General features: G+C 50.8%; 1 protein-coding gene across 5 annotated transcripts in view; it reads left to right on the forward strand.

Annotated features, from left to right (window-relative positions):
* Evi5l (ecotropic viral integration site 5 like) overlaps positions 1-17182 on the forward strand; it is a 42182-nt gene that overhangs the window by 23113 nt on the left and 1887 nt on the right. For 2 of the 5 annotated variants that reach the window (XM_052168251.1, XM_052168250.1), the window contains 12 exons: positions 1197-1340; positions 1524-1613; positions 3072-3169; positions 3256-3316; positions 11742-11795; positions 12830-12862; positions 13809-13949; positions 14397-14525; positions 16211-16351; positions 16583-16738; positions 16836-16982; positions 17064-17159. In XM_052168251.1, coding sequence (XP_052024211.1) covers positions 1197-1340; positions 1524-1613; positions 3072-3169; positions 3256-3316; positions 11742-11795; positions 12830-12862; positions 13809-13949; positions 14397-14525; positions 16211-16351; positions 16583-16738; positions 16836-16982; positions 17064-17159 — 1290 coding nt within the window. Of the gene's footprint in view, positions 1-1196; positions 1341-1523; positions 1614-3071; positions 3170-3255; positions 3317-3497; positions 3607-11741; positions 11796-12829; positions 12863-13808; positions 13950-14396; positions 14526-16210; positions 16352-16582; positions 16739-16835; positions 16983-17063; positions 17160-17182 lie in introns of those variants that run through there. The other 3 variants (XM_052168252.1, XM_052168253.1, XM_052168254.1) reach the window with 3 other exon arrangements.

The raw sequence follows: 17182 nt of genomic DNA on the forward strand, positions 1-17182 counted from the left end.
AGCTGGATATAGTGATGAGTACCTTTAATTCCGACAGGCTACAGTGTAAGACCTTATTTAAAAGAAGAAGAAGAGGGCAGGAATAGCTCAGTTATTTGATGGCCTGCCAAGCATGAACAAAGGCCTGGTTTCAATTCCTTCCTGTGGTAGTTGACACTTTAGAAGTAGAGGCAGGAGGAGGACCAGGAGTTCAAGGTCAGCTCAGCTACATAACAAGTTGAATGCTACCCTATGATATATGAGACCCTCTTCCAAAAAAATCAACTATGGTGTGAGGAGCTCAGTCAGGAAGGTGCTTGCTGCACAAGCATGGGGACCTGAGTTCAGATCCTCGGTGTCTATGTGCAGGCCTCAGAGGCTCATGTCCCTGTGGTCCTCACACTGGGAAGGCAGGGACCAGGAAATTCCTGGAGTTTCCTGGCCGGCCAGCTTGCCTTGCCAAATCAATGAACTTCAAGTTCAGTGAGAGGCATTGCCTTAACAACAGGTAAAAACAGCTGGACATAGTAATACACACTGCATATAATACATAGTAATAGATAGTAATCCCAGCCTTTGGGAGGCAGAGGCAGCCAGATCACGGTGAGGTCATAAGCCAGCCTGATCTACATAGTAAGTTCCAGGACATCACTGGCACATAGTATGATACATAGGCTGCCTCATAAAGAGAGGTTGAGATGGAAGAAGACAGCAGCATCCACCTCTGACCTCCACACAACCCCTACATATGTATACATGTGAACACACACAAACCTCCTATACGTACCCACAGATAGAAAATAATTTTATCCCTAGCATCTGCCCCCTTCAAAATTAAGAAGCAATTACAAGCCCAAGCCTTTCTGAAGACTGAAGACTTTGACAGGCTGAGTTACACAGCCAAGCAGATGTGTAGCTGGAAGCACAGAGATGCTGGCTAAAGGAGGAAGCCCAGAGTTCTGACACCTTCCCCAGCCTCCCCTTCCCCAGCGGTCTGCTGCTAACAGCCTGAAGCGGAGGCCAGTCACAGTTTGACATGTATTCTCCCAGGCCCTGCTCAGAGCCCCATGGCACTCAAAGGTCCAGTAGGCCCCAGCTTCCCCTCAAACACAGTAGCTAAAAGAGGACCTAGGAGGGACCTAGACTGCCCAGGGTAGGTCAGCAAAGACTCCTTGGAGGTGAGGGGCACTGAGGCCCAATGCTTCCCTCCCCCACAGGAGCAGCTTCCGGACTTGAACACCCACTTCCGCTCGCAGAGCTTCCACACATCTATGTATGCATCCTCCTGGTTCCTCACGCTTTTCCTTACCACCTTCCCCCTGCCTGTTGCCACCCGGGTCTTTGACATCTTTATGTATGAGGTGAGTGCCCCACAGGACACCCTTGCTCATCCCACTCCCAAAACGAATCATGACTTACAGGACAAAAGAAGGGCTACAGTGCAGGGAGGGTCTGAGCCTGCTGCTGGGGGGACAGGAAACTCATTGGTGAGGGCTTATTAATGGGAGGACAGGAGGCTCATGGGACTATGGTTGCTTTTGCAGGGACTGGAGATTGTGTTCCGAGTAGGCCTTGCCCTGCTGCAAGTGAACCAGACAGAGCTGATGCAACTGGACATGGAGGGCATGTCCCAGGTGAGTCAGGATGGCTGGGAAGATGAAACTGTGTCTCCTAGAGGTGACAGGCACAGGAAACCTTCCCATGGCTAGCTGGTAGGAGCTTGCCTAGCCTGCATGAGGCCCTGGGTCCCATCCTACAGCACTAGATAAACAGGCGGAATGATGTATGGCTCTAATCCTGACATTCAGGAGGTGAAGGCAGGCGAATCAGAAGGTCAGGGCTAACCTGAGCTAGACAAGATTCTAAATAATAGGCCCCACAGCGGTGGCGCATCCCTTAATTCCAGCATCTGAGAGGCAGAGGTAGGCAGATCTCTGAGTTTAAGTTTCAGTCTTGAAGAAAAGCAAACAAAAACAAAAACCAAAACAACAACAACAACAAAAACAAACAAAACCCCAAAGATTCTAAGTGACAAGGGGGGACTGGCTCCCCAGAAGAAGTCAGTCCTGAGCGTCTGGGATCCTTTCTGCTGTCCCTTGAGGCCTACGGAGGAACCCCAGGCTCTGTGAGACACAACCCAGAGCCGGCAGCCTAGTGCTGGGGAGGACGGGAGGCCAACACTCCACTGATTTGGGGAGGTACCAGTCACTCTTTCCTGCCCACTTGCTGCAGGTCCCCAAAGTCTGCCTGCAAAGTAGCCCCTGGGAGTGAAAATGTGAGAGATTCTCAGTAGCTTCCATGCCAGCTTTCAGCCTGGGGCGCTCCTCCCTGCCCCTCCCCGCCTGCGCCTTCCTTCCCCTGGCACAGGCTGCCAGGTCAGATGCCAGCTCCCCTCACCATGGCCCCCATCACACAGCCCCACCCCTCCCAGCACCTTCCAGCTGCTGCCTCAGGAAAGAATGCACAAAGGCCGCAGTTGTGTCTGTGAACACGGGCACATACTGTCCAAGCCTGCCTGACTGGGGCAGCTGGGCCAAGGAATAGGGCCTGTGTCCACTGGCTATCTACCCACTTCCTAAGGAGGGTTCCCCCCCCCCCCCCCCCCCCCCCCCCCCCCGTGCTCAGACCCCATTCATCCAAGCCCTGCCTTCAGGAGGTCCTCTTGCCTGATTGTCTTAATTTTATTTATTGTTGGGGTGGGGAGAGGGAGAGAGGAGGAGGAGGCTCACGGTGGCACACAGTGTTTGCTCACAGTTCAGTTCTCGGCCTCCACGCCGGGCTCTCGGGATGGAACTCAGGTTAGGCTTGGGCAGAAAATCCCTTTACAGGCCAACCTGATCCCCACTCTCAACCCGGGCCTGATTTTTTCAAGCTTCCCCCAAAAGCATGCTGGGAAGGCAGGCCTCCCTTCTTCCCTTGCAGTCCTCTCTCCTACTGTCAATTCATTTGCACTACAAATGCCGGCTGAGTAACCAAAGCAGCCGGGGTGCTGAGACAAAGAGAAGCCTCAGGCAGCAGCAGGACACTGAAAGAGCTTGGACAGACTCTGGTGGTCAGGGCACAAGTGACCATGACTCCCTATGTCTCTACAGTACTTCCAGAGAGTGATTCCCCACCAGTTTGACAGCTGTCCAGACAAGCTGGTCCTCAAGGCTTACCAGGTCAAGTACAACCCTAAAAAGATGAAGAGGTCAGTGCCCGGAAATGGAGAACTCAAACGGGAAGCCCTCCTCAACCCCAGGGAGGCAGGCCTTTGACCATGTGCCGTCCTCACAGGCTGGAGAAGGAGTACGCAGCTATGAAGAGTAAGGAGATGGAAGAGCAGATCGAGATCAAAGTGAGTTCTAGAGGCTGGGGGAGGGGCAGAGATGGGCTGCCTTGAGGCTTTCCCGCGCAAATCCAGAACTGGCCACTAGAGGGCAGTCCTATCTAGCGCACGGGTAGAACGGGCTGGCCTGGGCAGACAACCTCTGGCTTCAGATGATGCTCGCTGACTTGACCCTTCCTTCACCTGCCAGCCCCGCGTGGGAGCGCATTCCCCAGTTGGCATGTCCTCAAAGCTGGCCACACCACAGTAAACAAGACAGTCAAAGTTCCTTGCCTTCATGTCCCCAACACCCCCCGCCACCCCACCCCCCCCCCCGCCATGTCATGGGGCGACAGTCAATAAATCACTGAAATAGAGTGGATTCCACAGAGTGCTCCGGATATAGTCATACAAGAGAGAGACAGTCGCGTCTGGGGAGACACTCTAGGTGCAAGAGTCCAGTGTAAAGGGCCTAGGATAGAATGTACCTGGTGGTCAGGAGAACACACAGAAGGCTGAGGGCACAGAGGAGCCTTCAAGCTTGGGAGCTAAGGAGAAAGGTTCAGGCAAGCAGGATATGTAGCTAAGGTATGGGCATCCACTGAGGGTTCTGGCTGTACTGGTAGCCAGTCTGTCAGACCATCAAGTCAGTGCCTGGAGTGCACAAAACGTCTGAAACCAAACTCACCTCTCAATGCCTCTTCACCCTGCTTCATGTGACTTTAGCTGTTCACCCAACAAACATTGATTGGAACAAAGATGAGACCTGGTCTTAAGTGACAAGGACCTGGCTTCCCAGATAAAGACACTCTTGAGCATCTAGATCTCAATATCCTTCAATCTCTTTCCAAGGAGGCCCAGGTACAACCCAGGGCCAGGATGTAGAAGAGAGGAGAAAGAAAAGCTCATACCCACCTACTCCAGCCTACCAGCTAGCTACACATTCCCAAAGCCTGCTGGCCAAGAACAAGGGCCCTGCCACCCAATATGGAGGACCGGCGGGCCACAAACCTACACATAGCCCTGGTCTTGTCCTCTCCAGTTGATGAGTCAGCGTGGTTAGCACTGTGTCCTATGGAGGACAGCGTGTGACCCTGGCAGGTGAGCTGCCTCTCTGAGCCTTGGAGCTGTGCTGGGAGGTTCCTCTCACTGCCAGCCTCGTCTCTGTTCCTGCCTCCTGTGGGAAGGCAGGGGCAGAGGCAGGGGTCTGCAAGCTGCAGCCCTGGGCACTGCTTGAGGCTTCCAGAAAGTCTTCTATCCTGGGTTTGTGAGCCATCTCACAAGGAAGGTAGCTCGAGTGATGCACTAGACCAAATGTGGTTCCTGCTGTGTGCAGATGAGCCACCTGCTCTCATCTGGTGACCATGAGGACTCAGAAAGAGACAAGAGTGCCACAGACCTTGAGACCACAGGCCAGATTGAAATTTCCCTCTGAGATCTCCCCAGAGGCCTTGAAGAGTCAGGCTGATGTCTCCTTGAAGGGCGTCTTACACACGTCCTGCAGTTTGGTCTTCCAGTTTAACCTGTTTCAGAACATGCTGGTTTGATGCTGGGAGGTCATGGTGGCCACTCCTTTAATCCCAGCACTCAGAGGAAGAGGCAGGCGGATCTCTGGGTTTTGAGGTCACCCTGGTCTACAAAGAAAGTTCTGAGACAGCCAGGGATACACAGAGAAACCCTGTCTAAAAACAAACAAACAAACAAACACTAATCCCTTAGTTGTTTGCATCAGGCAAGGCAAGATGACAGGTGCATGGACGACTGCCTTTAAAAGAAGCAGTCGTGAGACTGGGGCTGTGGCTGCTTGGTGCGCATTTGCCCAGCATGCATACAGCCATGGCTCCGTCCTCAGTGCAGAACAGAAAGAAGGGCAAAGGGGGCAAAGCATACGCTCAGTGGGTGAAGTGCTTGCCGTGCAACCATGGGGCCCTGAGTTCAATCCCTAGAGCCCACATAGAAGAGCCAGGGCAGCAGTCTACTTTCATCCCAGCCACAGAGACACAGACAGACAGACAGATCCCTGGGGCTCGCTGGCAAGCCAGCCTAGCCAAATTGGCAAATTCCAGGTTTTAAAAGGAGGGGTAAGGCTGAGGAGATGCCTCTGTAAAGTGCTCGTGTCTCAAGCAAGCAGTCTGAAGCTCAGAGCTCCCAGAACCCAACAGTGAAAGCCCAGCACAGTTAGTGTGTCTTTATAACCCTAGCACTGGGGATTGGGATAGGTAGCAGGCAGATCCATCGAACTCATTAGCCAGCCAGCCCAACTCAGTCCATGAGCCTCAGCTTTAGTGAGAAGCTACATTTCAAAAACTTACATGGAGCAGGGGTAGTGGCATATGCGTTAGTCCCAGCTGTGACGTGGTCAAAGCAGGTAGATCTCTGTTCAAAGCCAACCTTGACTACAAGGTCAACATTACAAGTTCCAGCCAATCGTGGCTACATAATGAGATCCTGTCTTAAAATAAGCCAACAAATCTAGGTATTGTGGCACAAGTCTATCACCCTAGGGCTGGGGAGATGGACTTTGGAGGATCAGAAGTACATAGTTTTCCTCAACTATACAGCAAAGTAGAGGTCACCCTGGGCTCATGAGACCCTGTCTCAATGAAAGAACACAACAGGCTGGAGCCAGACACTTTTTTTGTTTTTTGGTTTGGTTTGGTTTTTGGGTTTTTTTTGTTTTGTTTTGTTTTGTTTTGTTTTGTTTTGTTTTGTTTTGGATTTGGTTTTTTTTTCAAGACAGGATTTCTCTGTATAGCCCTGGCTGTCCTGGAACTCACTCTGTAGACCAGGCTGGCCTCAAACTCAGAAATCCACCTGCCTCTGCCTCCCAGAGTGCTAGGATTACAGGCGTGCACCACCACCGCCCAGCAGCACACACCTTTAATCCCAACTCTTGGTAGACAAAGACAGACTAATTTCTGTGGGTTCCAGGCCAACTAGGACTCAAAATGAGACACTATCTCAAAATATAAATAACAAATAATTACAAAGTTACTAAGTATTTTAAACTAAATAAAAGCTGATCCCTGGCCTCCATATGTGTGTGTGCACTGGAGCCTGAGTTGCACATGCATGCATGCACATCCACACACAAATAAGGATCCACACACAGGTATATACAAAAGAAAGGAGAGAAAAGAGAGTTAATTATTCCATTTCAAGAGGAAAAGACAAGTCATAGTCATGTCAGTCAGAGAGCATGGAGGAGGGAGGCCTGGTCCAGAACCTTCGACACTGGTTTCTACAGAAGGAAGAATTAAATCAGTGCAGGTGTGTGTGAACAGGCTCAGGACCCAGGCATGGTAGGCTAATGGAACAGGCAGTTGGAGTGATATTCTGGTGTCAAGGAGATTGTCCATAGCATCTGTGTCAGCCCTGGATCTTTAGAACGAAGGCAGTGTTCACTTGGTAAGCCTCAGAGAGAGGAAGGGTTAAGGGTTCTGGAGCTGTTGGTTCTGTACTGAAAAGACAGCAGCACACCTGTTGACTGTGACTGAGCTAGCTCTGAGAAGGACTGTCTCCCAAGCTAGCAAGGCCTCCGATTGCTAAAGCATCAGAAAATACAGAGACTTTCAGAGTCAGCGAGTGAAGGTGCTGGCCACCAGCCTGATGACTTAAGTTTGGTCCCCAGGACACATGTGATGGAAGGACAGAGCTGCCTTCTGCATGCCCTGCACAGGCGGGCCATGGTGGCCATGCTCGTGAGCACACACAAAGTAAACATAAAAACATAAGTACAAAAGTAGTATTTACTTACTTATTTGAGAATGTTAGGGTGTTTTGTTTTGTTTTGTTGTGTTCTAGACAGACTTCCTATGCAGCCCTGGCTAGTCCAGAACTTACTATGTGGACTAGCCTGGCTTTGAACTTGACTCTGTCCTCCTCCCCTGACTCCCCACTGCTGGCATGTGCTACCACACTCCTCCTCAGCTAGTTAGTTAGTTAATTAGTTAGTAACCGTAGCCAAAAATGCTGAGAAGCAACAAGTTTGTCTGTTATGACAAGGTCTCTCTGTGTAATATAAGCTGTCCTCAAATCTGCAGGTCTCCTGCCTCAGCCTCCTAAGTTCTGTAATTAAATTACAGTCATGTGCCACCATCCTCAGCTAGAAAAAAAAAAAAATGTTTTTGAAACAAGGTCTCATATTGACCAGGCATAACCTGAAACCTGCTTTGTAGCCAAGCATGACCTTGAACTCCTGATCTTCTTGCTGGGAATACTGAGATTAGAGGCATTTGCCACCTGTTTACCTGATCCTGGGGATTGAAACCAGGCCTGAAAGCACGCTGGACAAGCACTCTACAAACCAAGCTACACCCCCAGGCCCCCACCCCCAATTTTTTGTAAACCAAGACCAAGATAGCCCCACATCTCCTCATTCACTCTCCCTCCCCCACATCTCATTCACTCTCCCTCCCCCACATCTCCTCATTCACTCTCCCTCCCCCACATCCTCCCATTCACTCTGCCTCCCCCACATCCTCCCATTCACTCTGCCTCCCCCATATCCCCTCATTCACTCTGCCTCCCCTACATCCCCCTCATTCACTCTCCCTCCCCCACATCCCCTCATTCACTCTCCCTCCCCCACATCCCCTCATTCACTCTGCCTCCCCCACATCCCCTCATTCACTCTGCCTCCCCCACATCCCCTCATTTACTCTCCCTCCTCCACACCCCCTCCATTCATTCTCCCTCCCCCACATCCCTCCATTCACTCTGCCTCCCTTTTTTCCATTTGGGATAATCAGGAAAGATAGGACTCATTTGCTAGGCCCATCCAAGTTCCTCTGTGAGTGTTAGAATTAGATGCAGTGACCGGCTGAGTTCAGATTGGATGGAGCAATCTAAGGGTTACAGTCCAGGGTCAAGAGACCTAATCCTCCTTGTCCTTAAACAGTTGTGATCCAACTAGGCAGTGCAGCTGAGGTGCTGCTCCTCTTTGACCCTGACCCTTACACATGCTGTGAGTCAGTGGCCTTACTTACTCCAGTTGTTTTCTTGGTGTTTCTATCACCATGTCTCCCCAAGAAGCAACCCAGGAGCTGCCCTGTGTGACCCATAGGAAGTGTTCTACTTTCATTTCTGGTGCTGTGTCAAAATATTCTGTCAAACTTAAAAAGTCTGGATAAACGGCCTAGCAATTAAAAGTGCTGGCTGCTCTTCCAGAGGACCTGTGTTCACAACTGTTCACAACTGTCTCAGGAGATCTCAGGCCCTCCTTTGGCCTCTGTAGTCACTCCATACACATAAAATAAAATTTAGAAAAAGTTTTTTAAACTTAAGACAAGAAATTATTTATTTTAGCTAACAATTCCAGATTGCAGTTCATTACTACCAGGGAAGTCACAGCAGAATCAGCTTGGAGACCATTGGTCACATCACATCCAGTCAGGAAGACAGAAGATGCTTAAGTATTGGAACACCCTTGCTTGTTCTCAGTTCTGTTTACCCACTCATGCAGTTTAGAATTCCCTTCCTGGGTAATGATGAGCTGTCTTCTCTCACATTGATTAAGGCAATCAAAAAAGAAAGTTCCCCTAGCTGGGAGGTAGTAATATACACCTTTAATCCCAACGCTCCTGAGGCAGAGGTAGATGGATATCTGTGAGTTCAAGTCTAGCCTGGTCTACCAAGCAAGGTCCAGGACAGCCAGGGCTACACAGATAAATCCTGTTTTGAAAAAACAAAAAAAGGAAAGAAGGAAGGAAGGAAGGAAAGAAGGAAGGAAAAAAGAAAATCCCTATAGACAAGTCTTTGAGCCAACCCAATGTAGACAATCCTTCATTAAGATTCTCTTCCTAGGTGACTCTAGGTTGTATCAAGTTGACAACTAAAACCAAACCTCACAGCCTTGTAGGCCTTTTGCTCATCTACTACTACAAATGATTCCTTCATAACCAAGAACCCTGAGGAGGTTACCTACAACACATTTGCATATAGCATCAGCTTCACACAGGGTCCTGAGGGAACTTAAAACCACAGATACTTATCCTAAATTCCTCATCACAGAACAGAAGGCAGAGCCAAGCATGGGGTGCTATACCTCTGCAATCCGTTACTCAGGAGGCAGTAGAATCAAAGTTCAAAGCTGACTATACTGTACAACAAGACTATAGGGAGCAGGAAAATAATAATAAAGGTTAGAAATGCGATAGAGATGTTCCCTAGTGTGACACTGCATAAACACAGCACCATGGCACACACCTGCCATCTCAGTTCTCAGGAGGTAAAACAGCAACATCAAGGAGTCAAAGGTATCCTTGGCTACACAGCAAGTTCTAAGCCAGTCTGGGATGCATGAAATCCTGTCTCAGCGAGAAATTGTGATTAAAACAAAGGCCCCCTACATGTTCAATACCAGAGACCTAAATTCTGAGGGAGGGGGTTGTTCCAGAGAGTCTAACTTAGTGGCTGCTGGGAGCAAAGGAAAAGGGGGTCAGGACTACCTGGCATCAGCTTCCCTTGACACAAGGAAAAGACCCTTGAAAGACTAGGCAGAAACAGACTTCTGAGGATAGTATAGATGCTGACTGCTCCTTAGAGTTATTTACACACGTGCATGCCCCAAAGAGTGAGAAGCTGAAGGGTATATATATATAAAATTTTTAAACAGGGTTTCTTTGTGTATCCCTGGCTGTCCTGGGCCTTGCTTTGTAGACTAGGCTTGCCTCAGACTCACAGAGATCCACTTGCCTCTGCCTCCTAAGTGCTGAGATTAAAGACATGCACCACCACACCCAGCTCAAGTTTTTTTATGGTTTGTTTGTTTGTTTGTTTGTTTGTTTTTAATAATTTTGAGCCAGGCCGTGATCGCACAAGCTTTTAATCTTAGGACTCAGGAGGCAGAGGATTTTGTGTAGCTTTTGCCACCCCACCTAAGTTCTGGGAATGAACGTCAATACCACCCTGCACCCCACCTCTCCACCCCCCACCCCCCGAGAATATTGAATCAGTGAATGAAAAACAGACATACACTCATTGCTCAATTTCAACTTGCCTTTTCGGCGCATTGCTGAGCATCATTGATCGCCCACGGCTGGTGTGCCCTCCCCAATACTCTTAGCTTAGCGCCCTGAATCTGTCCTCAAGTTTAGTCGCTCAGTTTCTTTAGACCCAGCTCAGCACTCCCATCCTCCTACCTGGAGAAACAGCCTGTGGTTGCTTCACCCGAGATCTCACATGGCTGGCTGGCTTTTTTTCTCTCGGAAGCAGGGCAAACTCCCCTCCTCTCTCCCGCATCTTCCAGCTTGCCTGCTTCCCCAGAAGTCCTGCCTATCCTTCCACCCAGCAATTTCTCCGTAGCATCTTTACTGATAGATCAAGAACCAATCGGGGAACAGGACCTTAGCATCAGAACCAACCCTACAGCAGAGGCAGAATGACCTCTGAGTTTAAGGCCAGCTTGGGGAGTTGAAGAGGTGGCTCAGTGGTTAGGAGCACAGACTCCTCTTCCAGAGGTGCTGAGTTCAATTCCCAGCAACCACATCATGGCTCACAACCATCTGCAATGGGGTCTGATGCCCTCTCCTGGTGTGTCTGAAGAGAGCAATAATGTACTCATATACATAATATAAATAAGCAAATCATTTATAAAAAAAAAAAAAAGAAATGTGCCAGGCAGTGGTGGCCCACGCCTTTAATCCTAGCACTTAGGAGGCAGAGGCAGGTGGATTTCTGAGTTCGAGGCCAGCCTGGTCTACAGAGTGAGTTCCAGGACAGCCAGGGCTACACAGAGAATCCCTGTCTCAAAAAACAAAACAAAACAAAACAAAAAAAAAAACAAAAAAACAAAAAACAACAACAAAAAGGCCAGCTTGTCTACAGAGTGAGTTCCAGGACAGCCAAGGCCACACAGAGAAACCCTGTACTTCAAACAAAAATAAAATCATTTTGAGACAGAATCTCATATAGACCAGGCTGACCTCCAATCCAATAGCTAAGGATGACCTTGAATTTATGATCCTCCTGCCTCTGCCTCCCAAGTGCTAGGATTACAGGCATGTGCTAAGCCAGGTTTTTGCAAAGTAAGGGCTTTTGTGTGTGTGCTACAAAAGCAGTCTACCAACTGAGCCACATTCCTAGCACCAGTTTTATTTTAACCTTTAAAATGTATTTTATTTTGTGTATGTATGTGGGCAGGTGTGGAATAACATGATTATGGAATGTCAGAGGAGAACAACTTGTAGTTCTCATCTTCTATTGCATGAGTCCTGGACATGTAACTTAGGAAGTCTGGCTTGACAGCAAGCACCGTTATCCAATGAGCCATCTTATTGGTCCTCGGTATTTTTAATAAACCATTTAGACAGTAATGTGCCTCATTTTCTGAAATTTCTGGCCCAGAGCATAAGGACCCTCTGGGGACCTTCCTTGACCTCTGTGGTTGGTCAGTGGAGATTAAAGGCCTGTAAGTGCTTGGGGGCTCTGAAGGGTTCTTCTTCTTCCTCTGTAGAGGCTTCGAACAGAGAACCGGCTGCTCAAACAGCGGATTGAGACCCTAGAGAAGGTGAGAAGTGTGGGTACCAGCTTTGGGGTTCCATATCTGTCTGCCTCAAAACAGCCGCAGCTGTTGAGCTGGGGCCATTCCTCTGTCGCGATCTAGCTGAGTTAAGCAGCACAGGTAGGGCAGACAGTGGTTGTACTCTTGTAATATCAGCATACAGGAAGTGGAGACAGGAGTAAGAATTCAAGGCCAGCTAGACTCAGCTACATGAGGCCCTGCCTCACCAAAATATATGAATGGCCTTTCTCTCAATCTCCCGTAACCCTGCTGAGATTTGGGCTGCCCTGTTATTAGGGGTTCTCAGAAGACTTCATCCCTCTCTGGATCTCGACTCAGCCCCTAGGGTTACAGCTAAATTACAACTCAGTGGATGGCAATCACAAACTGCATGGGTGGGAGAAGGAGTTCCATCACTGAGCCACAAGGAATCCCAACCTGTAATTTGTAAGTTTCATCCTAGAAAGGAAGGAAGGCAGACAGTGTGGGGGCAGTGGGGAGGTGGGCTCATTGTTTGAGGTAGAGAGGCATGGACTTGGCCCGGGACCCTACTAGGTTACCGATGGGGTGGTTTGAGTAACTTAGCATGATTCTGGGCCCTACTTCCTGCTCCTTAGTTTTCCTCTTTTAACTATTTGCTGACCACAAGGAAGCAGTAGGTCATGGACAGGATGTTATTACCACACCAAAACCTCAATTCTTGTTTTCTCTCAAGATGAAAATGCAGCCCCTGTCCCAGCCCTCTCTGGGGTGTCCTCCTCACACACAGTGAAGAGACATTCCTGCTGCTGAGTTTTTTCAACCCCGTACACCCCAGCCTCCCCACTCACATGGGCCCCTCCAGGAAGAGTTGACTCTGGCTTTGGTCTTTCTCTGGGCCCTCTTCTGCTGGTTCTCTGGTCTTCACTTTTCTCTCCCCTGCTTTTAGAGATAGCCCACTGCATTAGTGACAAGTGGTTCTTGTCTGTCTCTCCCCTCCTGTCCCCTGCCTTCTGCTCTGCCTCCTTCCCCTGGTGCTGGGAACCCCCTTCGCCTGGTAGGAGAGCGCGGCCCTGGCTGATAGGTTAATCCAGGTACTGTAGCTTTTCCATATACCTCTGCACTCTCCATCCCAGGCCCTTCCCGGGTCCCTGCACAAGACAGCCAGTAACCACCTCTTCCTGGCCACTGCCTTCTGGGGGCAAGAGCAACTTGCATGGAGGGGCAGCTTCTGGGGAGAACAGTGCCTTGAGGGAGGGGGCATGTGAGCTGGGCACAAACACCAGGGTGGGAGGCCTTTGTGGGAGTGAGTTTAGGAGAAGGCTTACCCTCAGCATAGACAGCAGGCTTCCTCCACCAAGGAGCAAGAGATGCTACCCCAATAGGACTCAGGAGCATTCCATTTTAGGTCCTGACACATTTGCTGTGCTAAGCTTCCACTAACATGCTCACACACAGGCATGCATGCATGCAGGAACACACACAACTGTTCTGACTCCTGTCTGCTTTTGTCAGCCATTACCATCTCTCACCTGCCTGCTTCTGCTGCTGCTTCATTCTTGGATGGCTTTTCTAGAAGCTTCTGCACAGCACCCAGTGGCTCAGAGCCTGGAATGGGGAACAGGGAATATCAAGTTGGGTGGGAAGGAGGATGTGGGTGGAGAAGTGCCCGGGGAGAGTTGTAGAGGCGGATCACACCTCGCATGAGACTTTTACTTTGTATAACAATCTTTTTCTTCACTCGGGACAGAGGCAAACAACCAGGATTGACAGTGGAGCCCCAACCTGAGAGTTGGGGGCGTCTGTCACTTAAGCCCGGTAGTATGCATCACTCCCAGGATCATTTAGGCGGCCTGTCCTTGCCTGTCCCCACCCGTTCCGAGGCCTGCTGTGGGCACCCCATCCCAGGCTCTGAGCACTGACGGCCATGCTTGTCTCACTCTAACCCTCTCTCATCCTCTCTGAGCTTCCTCGAGGCCAGGCCTGGGACCAAAGCAGATGGTCACGGTGTCCTTCCCACCCCATCCTCACTGTGCTCAGGGGCAGGTGACACGGGCACAGGAGGCTGAGGAGAACTATGTCATCAAACGGGAGTTGGCAGTAGTGAGACAACAATGTAGCTCAACTGCAGAGGACCTTCAGAAAGCACAGAGTACCATCCGGCAGTTGCAAGAACAGCAGGTACCCAGCAGTTGAATGGGGTTGACTGGCAGGACCACACCTCCTACAAGCCTATATGCCACCCTTACCTGCTAACCCTTGGGGATTAGATCTGTAAGGTGGGTTAGGGTGCCCAGAGCCTAGTGTGAATTTGATGCCCCTCCCAGCCAGCACCACTCCAGTCTGGCCATACTGCAGGAGCCCATGGTCTTGGGACTGAGTCTTGAAGACTTTCAGAAGGCACCCTGAAGTCATGGAAAGTCCCAGTCCCAACATTCCCTGTGTGTAGCTTTCCCTGGAAAGAAGCCAAGCCAATTTTATTGCCTCCTAGTGCCACTAATTTAGCATAGGATCAACCCAGAATGCCCAACAACCGGGACTCCCTTCCAGCCCAGGCCCACTAGCATAAAGGCTATCCACCATGTAACAGTCACCACCAGAAACCAATGCCTGGTTCTTTGCCTCCAGGAAAATCCTCGCCTCACAGAGGACTTTGTGGCCCACCTAGAGACAGAACTGGAGCAGTCACGGTTACGAGAGACAGAGACTTTGGGGGCCCTTCGAGAAATGCAGGACAAAGTTCTGGACATGGAAAAGGTATGGCTGGGGAAGGAGACACAGGTCTTGAGTGTGCTTTAGAAGATGCAGAAACTAGGCATGGGCACATGCATCTAATCCAGGACTGTGGTGGAGATTCGGGATGAACTCTGGCTTGTTGGTCCTTAGCTTAGCTCCACGTTCAGTGAGAGACCCTATGTAAGGGTGACAGGTAACGTGATGAGGGAGAACACTTGGCAGCATCCTCTGACCTCTGCAAGCATACAGACATGCATACATGACTGTTTCACACACACACACACACACACACACAGAGAGAGAGAGAGAGAGAGAGAGAGCTGGGAGGGAGGGAGGGGACAAGAAACAAGAAGAGGCAGCCAGGGCAATTGCCCCACCTGCATGTCTGTCAGTTACCACAGAAGAGGAGGCCTCTCTATGCTGCTTTAGAGTCCACTGCCACCTAGGCATTGTCTCCTCCACAACCACAGTCTCCACACAGGGATCCAGGGCTATAGAAGTTGGAGCCTCACCCACAAAGCTCCCCACACCCTTGAACTGTGTGGGCTCATATACAGGGCAGCACAGCTCTGCCCTGAGTCTCGTTCTCAAAGCACAGTGCGGCAGCTCATACGCTGCCTGGTTGGTATCCCACTGCACTATGCATGTCGCCCCAGGGGCTGAGGGAAGGAATGTTGGCCGGGGAAGACTGCTCACCTCCTCTCCTCTCCCATAAAGACACCCTCCAGAAGCACACTAAGAACTGCGCTGCCCCACATGTAGCCCTCCCCAGCTGCTTTGTGCATTGAGTCAACTCAGGCTGAGGATGTACCTGAATTGGTAGCATGCTTACCTAGCATACATGAAGTCCCAGAGTCCATCCCTAATGCATACGTGTACTCCCAGTGCAGGTGGGAATCCCTATAATTCCAGGAGGGGTAGAAGAAGGGAGATCTGTCATTTAAGACCATCCTTGGCTATATCACAAGTCTGATTTCAGTCTTAGTTGCCTGAGACCATCTCCTTAAACAACCAACCAACCAACAAATCTCACAGGGAGCTGACACAAAGCCCTTGAAGTTGAGAATGATCTCTCCCCAATACTTGCTACAGCTGTGTAAGGGCTGCAAGCCTTTTAGCCCCATCAATACATCACCTCCCTCATAGGAGGGAAATGTGCCCAGTCTAGACCCTGTCTTGCCTCCCATACCCAGTCCTAAACAAGGGTCAGTAAGGACCAGGCCTACAAGTTATTTACCAAGAAGCTAGTGCGCTTGGCTATCTGCACACCAGGACACAATAGAGGTTGGTTCCAGTACTGTCTGTTTCCGAAAGGAGGGCCTTCCAGACCAGGCCTGGAGGGAGTGCAGGGTGCTTGCCTCTCGTCTTCCAGCAGTTCTTAGTCATGGTTCCTGAAAGGCCTGGATCTTGGAACTGTGAGAAATTCAGTGATATTTATTTACAGGAGGCCTCAGTTCAAAGGAGTTTCCCAAAGACAGGCCTGAGACCCATTTTGTAGATAATGAACCCTGGCTACACATGAGAGTCTTCTTCCCCTGGGCCTAGACTCTGTTCCCTTGGGTATGCTGTAGTCTAGGGTGCCGTCCTCCCTTCGCTCAGTTGCCAGAGCAGAGAGAGATCAGAGGGAAGGCTGGAAGGGTGGGTCCAGCAGTTTAGGCTTGGAGATTCAGCGCTTTCTGGTTTCCTCACTTACTGTCTCCCCTCAGAGAAACAGTTCACTGCCAGATGAGAACAATGTAGCCAGACTGCAGGAGGAACTCAAGGCGCTCAAGGTGCGGGAGAGCGAGGCTGTAGCCTCTGCCCGGGAGCTAAAGCTGCAGCTGCAGGAGCTCTCAGACGCCTGGCAGGTGAGGGCCTGTTGTGAGGGTGCACGGGAGCTGCAGCTGCAGCTGCAGGAGCTCTCAGACGCCTGGCAGGTGTGGGGTGCACGGGAGCTGCAGCTGCAGGAGCTCTCAGACGCCTGGCAGATGGGGCCAGGTGTGAGGGTGCCTCCAGCAGGGAGACAGCTGGTAGACCTTACTTCGGGACTCATCGGAGGCCAACCCTGGCCTCTAGAACCCTTCCACCCTGCCTTCTAGGCCCATCTTTCCCGCGGTGGCCGCTGGAAAGAGTCCCCGCGGAAGCTGGTCCTGGGCGAGTTACAGGACGAGCTCATGACTGTGCGTTTGCGCGAGGCGCAGGCCCTGGCCGATGGCCGCGAATGGCGGCAGCGCGTGGTGGAACTGGAGACGCAGGTAGGCCAGGCCTACATAGGGACACCACTGTGGACCCCTAGGCCATACCGTGGCCACCCTCGTCTTGCTGCTGCACCATCTGAATCCTCCTTTCCAGGACAACATCCACCGCAACCTGCTGAACCGTGTGGAGGCGGAACGCGCAGCTCTGCAGGAGAAGTTGCAGTACCTGGCGGCACAGAACAAGGGTCTCCAGACTCAGCTCAGTGAAAGCCGCCGCAAGCAGGCAGAGGCTGAGTGCAAGGTGCAGCCCCTGCCCGGACCCCAGGACCCTGCCTGAGACCTTGCCACCTCTTATTCGCCCTCTGTATTCCCTTCCCTTCAGAGTAAGGAGGAAGTGATGGCCGTGCGCCTTCGGGAGGCAGACAGCATGGCTGCAGTGGCAGAGATGAGGCAGCGCATCGCCGAGCTGGAGATCCAGGTGAGCCCCGGGAACTGGGAGGA

This window comes from Apodemus sylvaticus, chromosome 22, assembly GCF_947179515.1.
Source record: "Apodemus sylvaticus chromosome 22, mApoSyl1.1, whole genome shotgun sequence".
Classification (NCBI taxonomy): domain Eukaryota; kingdom Metazoa; phylum Chordata; class Mammalia; order Rodentia; family Muridae; genus Apodemus; species Apodemus sylvaticus.